At 41.4% G+C, this 12,907-nt stretch overlaps 1 protein-coding gene across 1 annotated transcript; it reads right to left on the bottom strand.

Annotated features, from left to right (window-relative positions):
* Positions 1-3,464: 3,464 nt before the first annotated feature.
* On the bottom strand, positions 3,465-12,776 carry tmem169b (transmembrane protein 169b). Its single transcript, XM_088353304.1, has 3 exons — positions 12,633-12,776; positions 11,799-12,161; positions 3,465-6,238 (listed from the first exon to the last, which is right to left on the bottom strand). Exons 2-3 carry the CDS (start codon positions 12,073-12,075, stop codon positions 5,604-5,606), a joined length of 912 nt encoding a protein of 303 aa, XP_088209430.1. The 5' UTR covers positions 12,076-12,161; positions 12,633-12,776; the 3' UTR covers positions 3,465-5,603.
* Between the last annotated feature and the right edge of the window lie 131 nt (positions 12,777-12,907).

Genomic DNA, 12,907 nt, shown 5'->3' with positions numbered 1-12,907 from the left:
CGATTGAATGCATGACAAAATAAAATGAGCTACCAACCTAATAATGCATAATATTCAATCAATTTTTTTGTTTGTTTTTTTTTTTTTTTTTTTTTTTTTGCAAATTCTTTAACCACACATAAAAAACTAAGGAAAACACGTTACTTTTCAAGGGCAGTCGAGTCTTAGATAATCTTCCTGATTCATGTAATTGAATTAAAACAGCATTTCTCAATGCACAGATTAAATAAAAAGAAATACATTAATTTAAGTTAAAACGATGAAATACAGTATTCAAATTTAATAAGAGTCAACATCATGACTCGCTTCAAGCAGTCTTTTTTCATTAAAGGTTTGGATACAATATACTCAGCATCCCATACTGAATGCTAACAAATGGGCAGAAAAATTGACTAACCAAAGTGTTAGCTCAATTCCTACATTTGCATTATCATCAAGTTTTTTTGGTTTGAACAAATTTATTGACACTAAAAACAGAAAACAATCATGACAATCTCAACAGCAATTAAGCACATTCACAATATTATATTCCAATATTACGTTTTTAACAGCAAACACAAAGTGAGGTTTGAACAAACCTTCTCGAAAATCAAACATATTCACAATTTCATTATATAACATCTTTGTTAGGGTCAATAGATCCGTCCAGGCCAAAGTCGATTGTCCTCGGTCTGAACAAATCCACTGACACCAACAGCAGCAAAACACAGCCATCAAGCATATTCACAATTTTTTTTATATCTGACAATATGACGTGACGATATGACGTTTTAACATTTTTTTTCCTGACATTTTCAACATCAATTAAACAATTTCAGAGTTATTTTCTTTTAACAGTAGTTAACCAGCATGTAAAAGGCAATACTATTGTGCAAGGGCATAGCTCTGCCATCCCACCCTCCCAAGCAGCATTCTTCCAGTCCTCTGTGTGGGTCCTCTCCCTTCTGCGTGGGTCCTCTCCCTTCTGGGTTCCACAACCCAGGCCGTTGCTGCCGGGACTCCCACACTGTAGCTCCGGCTCCCCCCTCTGGGTGGGTGCAGACGAGTCTTCTTTATGGCTGCGTCCTAGGCCCGCCGCTCGCAGATTGTATGGTATCTGCAGCCATTTGGAGCACAGCCACGGGGGGGATCTGCCTGCACCTCCATACCAGCAGGTTTCTGGAGGTCCAGATGGCGTCCTTGATGGCGGCGAGAGTGAGCCAGTCCCTGGCAAAGTCGTTCCGAGGCCTCCTCGACCGACTCACCCCGTAAAGCACGTACTGTGCATCAGGGACCTCTCCTGCTGGCAAGTCCGGGAACTTTCCTAGTTGTTCGGCCATTGTCCACAAGACCTGGGCAGCGCTGCACTCACAAAAAAGGTGCCTCACCGACTCCTGGGCGCCACAGCCAGGTCGAGGGCACGTCGAAGTCGCTGACATTCCTCGGTGGTACTACAGTATCGCAATATGCCTTTTTTTAATTTTCCCAAAATTAATATTATTTGTATTAGTTCTGCCCTGCGACTGGCTGGCTACCTTAGGGTGTCCCCTGCCCACTGCCCGAAGTTAGCTGGGATGGGTTCCAGCACCCCCGCGACCCTACTGAGGATAAGCGGTGCAGATAGATAGATAGAGAGAGAGAGAGAGAGAGAGAGAGAGAGAGAGAGAGAGAGAGAGAGAGAGAGAGAGAGAGAGAGAGAGAGAGAGAGAGAGAGAGAGAGAGATACTTTAATCATCCCCGCAGGGAAATTCACAGATAATTAGATATTGAATGAATGTATTAGTTCTTATCTGCTAAAACAAATTTAGTCTAGTCAGGACAATGAATGACTAGAAGTAGCTTATCAATTTTACAGAAGTGCTAATGTGAAAAACTTGGTACGTTGTAATACTGTATTGCAATATGTTACTGCCTACTACTATTATTACATACACTAGAAATTAGTGCTATTTTTCCAGTCACTGAAAATGTGACTACCCTTCAACCAAGATGTCATCAGGTTGTGTTCAACTGACACTGAGCGTTTCGACTCTGAACATCAACGCCCTGAAGTTGGCTGGCCAGCAATGATACGTAGTGACTGCTCCTATTCCAGAGTCAGCAAGAGGCTCTCTCCACGGCTTCCCCTTCCCTATAGGCAGCTGCCTTCTACTCCCATCCTTTTATTCCCAATGCTGTCTACGTGTCCCATACAGACTGCGCAGGGAAGCCCCTGCACTCAACCTCCACTGGGAATAACCCGACCTGCCATCCCTTGTCCCTGCACCTGAAGCTTTGTGGAATCCGAAGCCATTTGAGGAGATGTTTATTTGACCTCCTCTCGATTCCTTCAATTTCTCATTATTTTGGTTGTGCATTTATTTTTAGCCAGAAGTTATCATATCAGAATTGCTAAGAACCGGTATAGACAAACGGTTGCTGTGCAGTGAATGTTTCCACCGTCGTTGTAACTAAAGTTTTGGTTTACTCTAAGTTTAGGTTTCGTTTGAGCTTATGTACCACACTGTTAGTATTAAAATGATTGCAGGCCATTTTCCCTTTTACATTTGATAACTTGCTTCAGCCATTGTCTATAACTCATCTGTGCCCAGAATATTCTGCGAATAAAACCTTCAAAGGAACCACTCATAATTAAGAATAAAAAGCCAATTTATTCAGTGTTGATTTCAGTGTTTTTGTTATTGTTCATTAAAATCAAACATACATTTATTTAAAATATGATATTTTTACCGGCATGCCTCATATTCAGTATCAAATTTACTTTCAGGTGCTTCTCTTGCACTTTAAATAGGTACTTTAGAGAATCGATACAAGTATCGGTACATAGGATGGTAGCAAATATCGGTAAATTATGGTAAATTGCCATTAAAAAATGCAGGACTAGGGAAAGTATGATGGAATTTCATGTTATTTGATTAAAATTCAGTCGCGTTTTGCGGATTACAGGGAATTCCATGTACTAATGGCATTGATTGGTATGTGATATCAGTAGCAATGAGAAAATGAAAAAGTTAGGCACCCCAAAATACTGGATTGAAAGACTAGAAATAGTCTCATAAACTGCACAGCTTATCCTCAATAGGGTTGCGGGGGTGCTGGAGCCCATCCCAGCAATCATCAGGCAGTGGGAAGGGGACACCCTGAACTGGTTGCCAGTCAATCACAGGGCACACAGGGACAGACAACTCGCTCCCTCATTCACACCTAGGGACAATTTGGACCGGCCAATCCACCTGAAATGTCTTTGAAATGGGGAGGAAACCGGAGTGCCCGGAGGAAAACCACGCAAGCACGGGGAGAACATAGAAACTCCGCACAGGATGTCCGGTAGCTGGATTTGAACCCACACAGGAGGTTCCCAAGACCTTAGAACTGTGCAGCACACGCGCTAAGCACTGCGCCGCCATGCTGCCACTATGAATAGTGAAATTGTGAAATAAATTGAAAACATTTGTGATTTTATGTAGGACAAAATGCATCAGTCATTGCCATGCAACAAGTGTGTTTTTATTTATGTAATTGTTTACACCCTCAAGGTTTATGTCAAACAACCTGAAATGTGTAAAATTTCAACTTTACATTAGAAATAAAAAGTGATAACCCGTAAGCATTTTTTTAAATCTTAAAAAAAAAAAAAAACATCTGTGTTAAACAAATATATTTGACATTTTCATACTATACAGTACGTGTATTAAAATACATTGAACATGAACTGGAAACAGAAATGGATTGAAATTTGTAAAAAGGATTTTGACAGGATGAATTACAATTAACATGAAACAATGAAAAAAAAGTATTGTTGAACTTTGAAAATACAACTACAAAAGGGCGGACAAAGATCCAAATTGAAATGATGAATAAAAGAACTAAAACAAACAAATAAAACATTTCTGCAGGTTTGGGAGTAAAAATCACAACGAAGGTGCTGCAGCACATTTTAGGTCAGCACAGAATAATAAATGTTCTTAAAAGTGACCAGTGACAAGTAAACAGTTTTTTTTAACACACACGCACACAAATGTAAATAACTGTCTGCTATATCAAGTGCAAAAAAAAAAGAGACATACATCACTGCAAACGTCTTGTACCAACGCTACATAGTTGGTTTGAATCTGTTTTATTCACTATACGTCATTGTAAAAGTCAGTCGTAGGGCAAACACATTTCTTTGGGAGAAAATATCACATTTGGATAAGAATATATCCATGGATCCAAAATAATAATTAACACAAACGTTTTTGAAAAAGTTGAAAATGTTTTAATATCTGCTCTGGGAGATAGTGTGCCCAAAATCATCACAAATGTCATATTTGCCTGGGCAAATGGACATCACGTATTTGCACTTGCCATAAAACAGCTGATAGCATTTGGTAGCCGTCTAGGTAAATTGATTATCTATATATTATGTATGCACAGTAGTGTACTTATTATAACGCATTGTAAATAGATTATAAACATGAATAAAATAATTCAAATAACTCATTCAGTGCCTTCCCAGTTACATAAAAACTTGGACATCTATAGTCCTTAATTGCAGTGAATGACTCAGTAGTGATGCCTATATAATATTATATATGAATCTAAAGAACTGAGACATTTGAGCGGTGGTGCAAGCAATGTACCACATTTTACAGACTATAAGGTGCACCCCAAATTGGTCATAAATTAAAAGTGTGTCGGTGGGCGTTATGTAGCGCAAAATACAGTGGACAAGATTGGAAATGCATACCGTATTTATAGGTGTGCATTACTACACAAGGTTTTAGGGTATACAGTACTACTGTACTGTATTTCTGCAAAGATTGATAACCTATAAACATTCCTGACTAAGATCGCAAAACAATGTATACAACAGGGTTTGAACCCAAGTTATGGCAGTACGAGCGCTGACACCTTACAACTACAGCACAAGTGGTACAGACGACTTATAAAAAGGCCTTAGAACATATCTCATGATCACACTATTTTTCCTCCGATACCAGAAACAAAAGTTTGAGAATTGAGAAAACAAAGTCGTTCAACAAAAAGAATCCCAATATTTATATGCAAATAAAAACTGAAGCGCTTAATGTGGTCTCAATTTCATGCGCTTTGTACTTTATTGCGCCTCATATAGAAAATATATATGACAAAAGACTATATTTGCAGGCTACGCTTTATTATCGGGTCCACCTTATACAGGGGTCGTACACCTTTTTTCATGGGAAAATTCAAGCACTTATTGAGGACTTTCAAGTTTTTTTTCTCCTTTTTTCTCCATTACCATAAAATAAGAAATCCAGTGTGACGTGTCATGTATTTTGCAGATTCCCCAAAAATTATGTGATTTACATCTTCAGGTGCATTCATTTTCAGATCCTGAGTAAATTGCGAATAATTTGCATGTTTTTTTTGTTTTTTTTTTGATAAATTTCACTCCATATTGGTGTTGGATAAAATTATGGTAATATGTACCTTACATTTTCAGCACTTTCCAATCCTTGAAAACACAAGATTAAAATTCAAGCATTTCCATGGATTTCAAGCACCCATATGAACCCTGCTTATAGTGCGGAAAATACAGTACTTTTTGCAGCTGCTTCCCTGTATCACCAAATCAGCTTCTGAATCTATTCCACCCAGTTTTATACAGACGACGTCTGGGCGAGTTCCCTGGGGGTTTTGCTCTGCAGTGTGCTGGAGACAGTATCAGAGTCGAGCAGCTCGATGATGCTATAAGGAGAGCAGTCTTCCAGGCCCATTTTCCCGCAGGCCCAGCCGCAAAACCCCTTCTCTAGGTCCCTGACTGAGTGCCACCACCTGCTGAAGGCCCAGGAGACCTGCACCACAGTGGAATACAGCGCCAGGGACAGCGCCACTGGCATGATGAGCACAGGGTAGAAGATAATGAGGAAGGGGCAGATGGTTATCTTGTGCCAGAATGTCCGTTCCTCGTTGTACACAAGGAAGATGTTGTACCAAGTCAGGGTGCCGTAGTAAAAGGAGGTGATGAAGGAGAGAAGGAAAACCACAGGAGCGCAAGAGATGCTCCACAGGACCACGTGAGGGCCACAGCACATGCCCAGCCTGCAGGCCTGTTTAGACTCATCCCCTGCCTCGCACTCGGCGTCGAGCCTTTCCCTGGATTTGGCCAACTCACGGAGTTCTTTCTCCGTCATGGTCACGTGTATGTCCACTACTTGGCCTTTCTTTTTGCCCCGCATGATGGTGCCGGTTAAAGTTACATAGCGGCTGTCTGGGGGAAGGCTCCAGTTTCCATCTGTTGTGTGAACATAAAAAAAATATTTAATTTTTGACAGCAAGTCCCATTGAACTTTCCAAGAGTTAAAGTACAGGTAGGACTGTCCTTGGGTTATTTTTATGAATAAGATAATGTTATCAGAGTTGAAAAGTGGGCTAAATACAAGAGAAATGTACTTAAAGGGAGAGTGTGTATTATTTGGTGCCTCCTAGAGGTAAAAACGTTATTAAAATAAATTTAATAAAATAATAATAAAAATGAAAAAAAAAACAGGAACTATCGTATAAATGTGCATTCTAGAGGTAGCTGACATAATTGTCTGGCATCTTGCTGCTATTTATACCCGAAAACCAAAAACTTCGGTAAGGGAAAGGCAAAAAAATGATAAGAAAAATGGCGCAGTTTGGTCACTTTGAGTTTCAGTGATTTGTATTAATTTTTGTGATTTTTTTAACACTTGTTTTCCGTTGCACTACATGATACAGTTACATATAGTGGTCAAATAATACACAGTGTACATTTGAAGTTTTTATTTTATTCTATTTATTTTATTTTTATTTTTTTATTTATTATTATTCAGCCAGTATCAACCATCGACATGATATCTACCGGAAATCATTTTGTCACGCGAAGCTATCGACGTGACTCGTCGCCTTCGATCGGCGCCGGGTAAAATTTTCATTGTGCCATTTTAAGTAATTCCAGTGTCCACATTTATGTAAATGCGTTGGGAATTTAATTAACTATTTGTTATCTTTGGAACAACTGCAGGTGGATTTTTTTTAAATTAAATGTGAGTTATTTTGGAGGTTTTATCACCTGAAGCTAAGACAGATTAATTTTTCCTTTTATTTAGTCACCGTTTCTTTATTGCCCCACGGCTCAGCGCCTGTATGTTGGGGTACACCCCGGTAGATGAGAGGGTAGCCTCCCTCCGCCTTGGGATTGAGGAACGGGTGCTTACATTTTTTTGTGCTAATGCATCAAACAGCAGTTCAGAGTATCTAACCTTCTTGGAGTCCATGGAGAGTGTGCTTGAGAGAGCGTCCCCTGGGGACTCCCTCGTACTGCTGGGGGACTTCAATGCTCACGTGGGAAATGACAGTAAGACATGGCGGGGCTTTTTTGGGAGGTACGGCCCCCCTAAACTAAACCTGAGTTGTGTTATTGGACTTCTGTCCCCCTCACAGCTTGTCCATAATGAACACCCTGCTAACTAATTTGTTTTTGCTTGTAAAGACCTCAGGTCGTTTGTGAACGACCTAGCTGAGGTCATTAAAGTAGTGAAATCTAAATTTTTGTCGATGATGCTAAACTGTCAGCTTTCTTACCAAAAACCCAGGTTGCAGGAACAATTTATTCTGTTCAAAATGACATTAAATCAGTTTTTCTTTGGTCCGAACAATGGCAACTGCAACTGTCATCTCATAAATGCTTAGCACAGTCGTTTTTTCATGGTTCTGTTCCGCTGTATAGCATTAATGATCATGATTTGCATGTTGTTACTGAACATAAGGATCTGGGTGTCACTCTTACTTCAAACTTAAAGTTTATCATGCATATCGCCAAAATTACCAACAAAGCCAATAACATAGCATCAAACATTTACAGAAACTTTTACAACAAGAACCCAGCATTCTTAGTTCGAATGTTTTGCGTTTATGTTAGACCCGGGTTAGAATATAATAGCGTTGTGCGGAACCCTTACTTACTCAAAGACATTGACCTACTGGAAGGAGTTCAACGTCGGTATACGAAGCGGATACCTGGGATGCACAACTTGTCATATCCGGAAAGACTACAAAGACTGAACTTGGACTTTTTGGAGCTCCGCAGAATTCGATTTGATTTAATTTTTGTGTTCAAAGTACTTCATGGAATGATCGATGTGCCCTTTGATCAATTTTTTGAGTTATGTCGTGTCGATGGTTTACGTGGTCACAGATATAAGTTACAGGTGCCTAGACCTACCAGCAACTTGCATGGAAATTGTATTTCTTTCAGGATACCAACAATTTGGAATTTTTTGCCTGACCGGGTTGTTAGTGCAAATTCGGTGCAAACTTTTAAGCAAAGGTTGGCAGAGATAGATTTCTCAAATTTTCTTAGGGGAGGGGGCGTAAGGTGACCAAATTTGGCCATGTTCACTCTCAGCATTAGTTTTGTGTCATGTTTTGATTAATGTATCTAACAATACTTTCAATAAACATTTCATTTCAAAGCTTACTAATTAAAGAAAATTGCAAAAGGCAGGTAATGTAATTGGGTTGACTACATAACTGTGTGCACTGTATTCTGAATCAACCAGCTAGCAAATGGTAGCATTATTAGAAAAATTATGAATTATTAATAATAATAATTAATAATTTCCTTTGTATTGTCATTCTTTGTAACAATGTACACAGAACGAAATGTCGATACACCTGACCCGTTGTAGCGAGCCGATGCAGCCGCAGCCAACAGAGGGCGCCGCCATTTTACCAATGTTATAAGTCTTAGGTATGACTCGGCCGAGGCGCGAACCAGCGACCTCCCAGTCTCAAAGCGGGCGCCCTAACATCTAGGCTACTGAGCTGGTTAGGTTAAATCATAAAAGTCTCATCGACTGGAGTGTGGAGACGTTTAAATCAAAACATATATCCAGCTCTGCCAATATGAAAACAGTTCTCCCGCATTTCCATCAGCATGTAAACTTTGCTACAAGAGGTAGGAACACATTAGACCTGGCCTACACAAACATCAAAGGTGCATATAAAGCAGCCCCCCGCCCCCACCTTGGCTCATCAGATCACCTTTCTATTATGCTAATTCCAGCATACAAGCCCCTGCTGACCAGAGAAAAACCTACAGTGAAGCAGGTGAGGGTGTGGTCTGAGGGGGCAATGGAGGCACTACAGGACTGCTTTGATTGCACTGATTGGGACATGTTTAAATCGGCTGCCACTTACAACAACAAAATAAATATAGATGAGTACGCCATTTCTGTGTCAGCCTACATCAGTAAATGCGCAGAAGACGTCAGCAATAACAAAACTATATGCACCCGTGCCAATCAGAAGCCCTGGATGACTGCTGAAATACGAAAACAACTAAAAGTACGGAACCTTGCCTTTAGATCTGGTGACAAGGAGGCGCTGTTATCAGCGAGGGCTAACCTGAACCGGGCTATCAGACTAGCAAAGCGAACGCACAGTCAAAAAATCCAGGAACGTTTCCTCAGCACAACCAACACCAGGGATATGTGGAAAGGCATTCAGGCCATCACCAGTTACAAGCCAACCACCGCCCCAGTGCAGAACACTAGCATGGACTTTCTGAATGACCTCAACAAATTCTTTGGAAGGTTCGAGGCACAAAACGGCACCCCTGCAGCGAAAGCGGTTCCAAATCAGGACGAAAGAGCACTCCACCTAGACTCATCTGACATGAGGAAGACCCTGAGAAGGGTCAACACAAGGAAGGCTCCAGGCCCGGACAACATTCCGGGGCGGGTACTTAGGGAGTGCGCCGATCAGCTGGCTTGTGTACTAACAGACATTTTCAACACCTCGCTAGACCAAGCCAAAATACCATCATGCTTCAAATTTGCCAACATCATCCCAGTGCCAAAGAAACCCCAGATCTTATCACTCAACGATTACCGGCCCGTTGCACTGACTCCTATCATAATGAAGTGCTTTGAGAGACTGGTTAAAGAGCACATCACCTCCAGTCTCCCCTCCTCATTCGACCCCTTTCAGTTTGCCTACAGGACAAACCGCTCCACCAGGGATGCCATCTCCTCTGCGCTTCACCTGAGCCTGACACATCTAGAGGAAAAGAACACCCATGTGCGGATGCTGTTCCTGGACTTCAGTTCAGCATTCAACACCATCATCCGACAACATCTGGTAGACAAAATGAGACTCCTGGGTTTCAACACCCCCCTGCGGAACTGGCTGCTGGACTTCCTCTGTGACAGACCCCAATCAGTGCGGATAGGTCAGAACAGTTCAGATGTCATCTACCTCAGCACGGGCTCCCCCCAAGGCTGCGTCCTAAGCCCCTTGCTGTTCACCTTGATGACACACGACTGCGTCCCTAGGTCCGCCACAAACCACATCGTGAAGTATGCTGACGACACAACAGTGGTGGGCCTCATCAGGGATGACAACGACCTGGCCTACAGAGAGGAGGTGGAGCAGTTGGTGGGCTGGTGCAGGGACAACAGCCTGGTCCTGAATGTCGACAAAACTAAAGAGATCATTGTCGACTTTAGGAAAAAACAGCCCAACCATGCCCCACTTTGCATCAACAACAAGGCTGTGGAGGTTGTCAGCAGTATCAAGTTCCTAGGGGTGCACATAACAAACAAACTCACCTGGTCCGTAAACACTGCATCACTGGTTAAGAGGGCACAGCAGCGCCTGTACTTCCTGCGGAGGATGAGGAGAGCCCACCTGCCCCCACCCTCCCTCATTACATTCTACAGGGGCACCATAGAGAGTATCCTGACCAGCTGTATCTCTGTGTGGTGTGGAGGCTGCAGCGCTACCGACTGGGGTAGTGTGAGGAGGATAACGAGGACAGCAGAGAAAATAATCGGGACTACACTTCCCTCCATTCAGGACATTGGCCAGAAGCACTGCCTATCCCATGCTAAAAACATTACCGGGGACCCCTCTCACCCCCATCATGGACTGTTCACTCTGCTAGCCTCTGGGAAGAGGTACTGCAGTGTGCGGTGCAGGACCACCAGGCTCCGCAATAGTCTAGTCCCCCTGGCCATTAGACTGTTAAATGGTCAATCTAACATATAGTTAACTTAAATCTAAACGGCTGCTAATCTGACTTTTTGCACTACTGGCAGTTTTTTTTTTATAGCTTGCCACTCCTTGCACATTGCTCTCTGCACTATTGTAATTACAGCGTTATTGTTACAGTGTTAATGTTACTGTGTACCTGACTTGTTAACCTGACTGCCCATTTTGCACATCTGGTTAGCTACTCTTCTTGCACTATCGGCACTATGGTAAAATACTATACGTAGCCAAATACAATACAACATTATTTATATCTGTACATTCAAGGAAACTGTGGGGGTCAGATGCATCGACATTTCGTTCTGTATACACGTGTACTAGAATGACAATAAAGTAGATCTGAATCTGAATCTGATAAAACACGAGGGGCTTAACGTGCAAATTTAAACTCAGCTTGTTGTGTTTACCACTACTTCGGTACAACATGAAGGCAGTATCCTTTACAGAATCACTCAATAAAGTGTATCACATTTGGAACTTTACAGTACGTCGTATAATGGCAACAAAAACTGGACCTGCCATTGACCACCAAAGCAAATTGGAAAAGGATCAGGGTTGTCATATTTTGGAAAAAAATAAAAAACAAAACAAAAAATGGAACAAATAAACACAAGGAAAATATGTTGACTATTATAACAACAATTAAGAATAAGCGGGATATTTTCGATTTTGAAATACTTTCCCTTGGTGGATCTGTGCAGTATATCTAAGTAATGGCAGGATTATGTATGTACAAAACAGTAGCTGATACGGTAAGAAGAAGCAAAAAGAGTCACCTTCATTTGTGGGTGAGTAAAGGAACTTGGCTCCCTCTTCTGCGCTCTTCTCTACTGTCTCTTCTTCACATTCTTGATCCCCGTCTGGCCCTTGTTCCATGTCGGAACGATAGACGATGATGGACTCTGGACGTTGTTCTCGCTTTCTCCTTCTCTTCCTCCTCACGGACAGTCCAACGTCGCCATCGCTTATGTGATTCGCTGACGATTCTGATCTGAGGGAATGGATCTGAAGGCTGCCTTCTCCTTCGGTCTGAGACTCCACCACATGGGCCATTTTATCAGCTTGCCAATTGTTGACTCAATGAAGACTAGACGGAATGATGGTTATTGTCCACACATTACATTCGGTGCAGGAACACACTGGATGGAAAAAAGAAAAATACAGGAATACACATTCGAAAACCACCTTTCAAGACACAAAATAAATAATTTGCACCACAGATGCTGACCTACATTTTGTATTCGTTCATGCATGTGCCTCATTAGCTCGTGAAAACACAGTAAATGCTGTTTTAGAAAATTATAACCATTTTAAAATTTAAAATATACCGACATTGGTATCTAACAAGGACTGATCTCTTTGATATCCTTTTTTTCTGCTTTAGCAAGTTTATGTTTGAAAGGATTTGCGATGTAGTTTCACTATAAGCCGTTTTTATTGAACTGCATTGCATTTGGGAATATTCTAACCGTTGAAAAGGGAATTAAACCGACACAAGGCAATCCATTCTGCTCTTATTGGAATCCCCCCCTTGTCCCCTCTTTTGTCTTCCGACAGCCGTCAAAAGACAGATCCGTTTTGTAGGAATTAAAATTTATAATAATGCTTACCTTAACAAAGATGCCCTTTTACTGTGTGGAATTACAATATATTAAAAGACAAAATGCTGTTTATGTGTTGCAATTGGTGGTCGAGGCATCCTCACAACCGTACAGATGAGCTACGCAAAAAATGACTGCGACTTCCAATTGTACCCGTAATGTTATTTCCGGAATTGCCCTAGCGGATGTCGTACAGATGCGCTACGTAAAAGGTTTTCCTGAATACAGAAGCGTCAAATGCCTTTAAGTGAAACATTAAGAATTTTTATTTCTTTTTTTTTTAG

Source organism: Urocampus carinirostris, chromosome 14 (genome assembly GCF_059441175.1).
Source record: "Urocampus carinirostris isolate Australia breed hairy pipefish chromosome 14, RoL_Ucar_1.0, whole genome shotgun sequence".
In the NCBI taxonomy this organism is placed as follows: Eukaryota; Metazoa; Chordata; class Actinopteri; order Syngnathiformes; family Syngnathidae; genus Urocampus; species Urocampus carinirostris.
This window is presented reverse-complemented; position numbering and strand designations above follow the sequence as displayed.

What these genes read in the sequence shown, in the direction of transcription:
- tmem169b (XM_088353304.1), bottom strand. Translation starts at nt 12,075, where the DNA reads ATGGCCCATGTGGTGGAGTCTCAGACCGAAGGAGAAGGCAGCCTTCAG. An exon ending in TTACTCACCCACAAATGAAG is followed by an intron (nt 6,239 to 11,798) that starts GTGACTCTTTTT and finishes TTCACACAACAG; the next exon opens with ATGGAAACTGGAGCCTTCCC.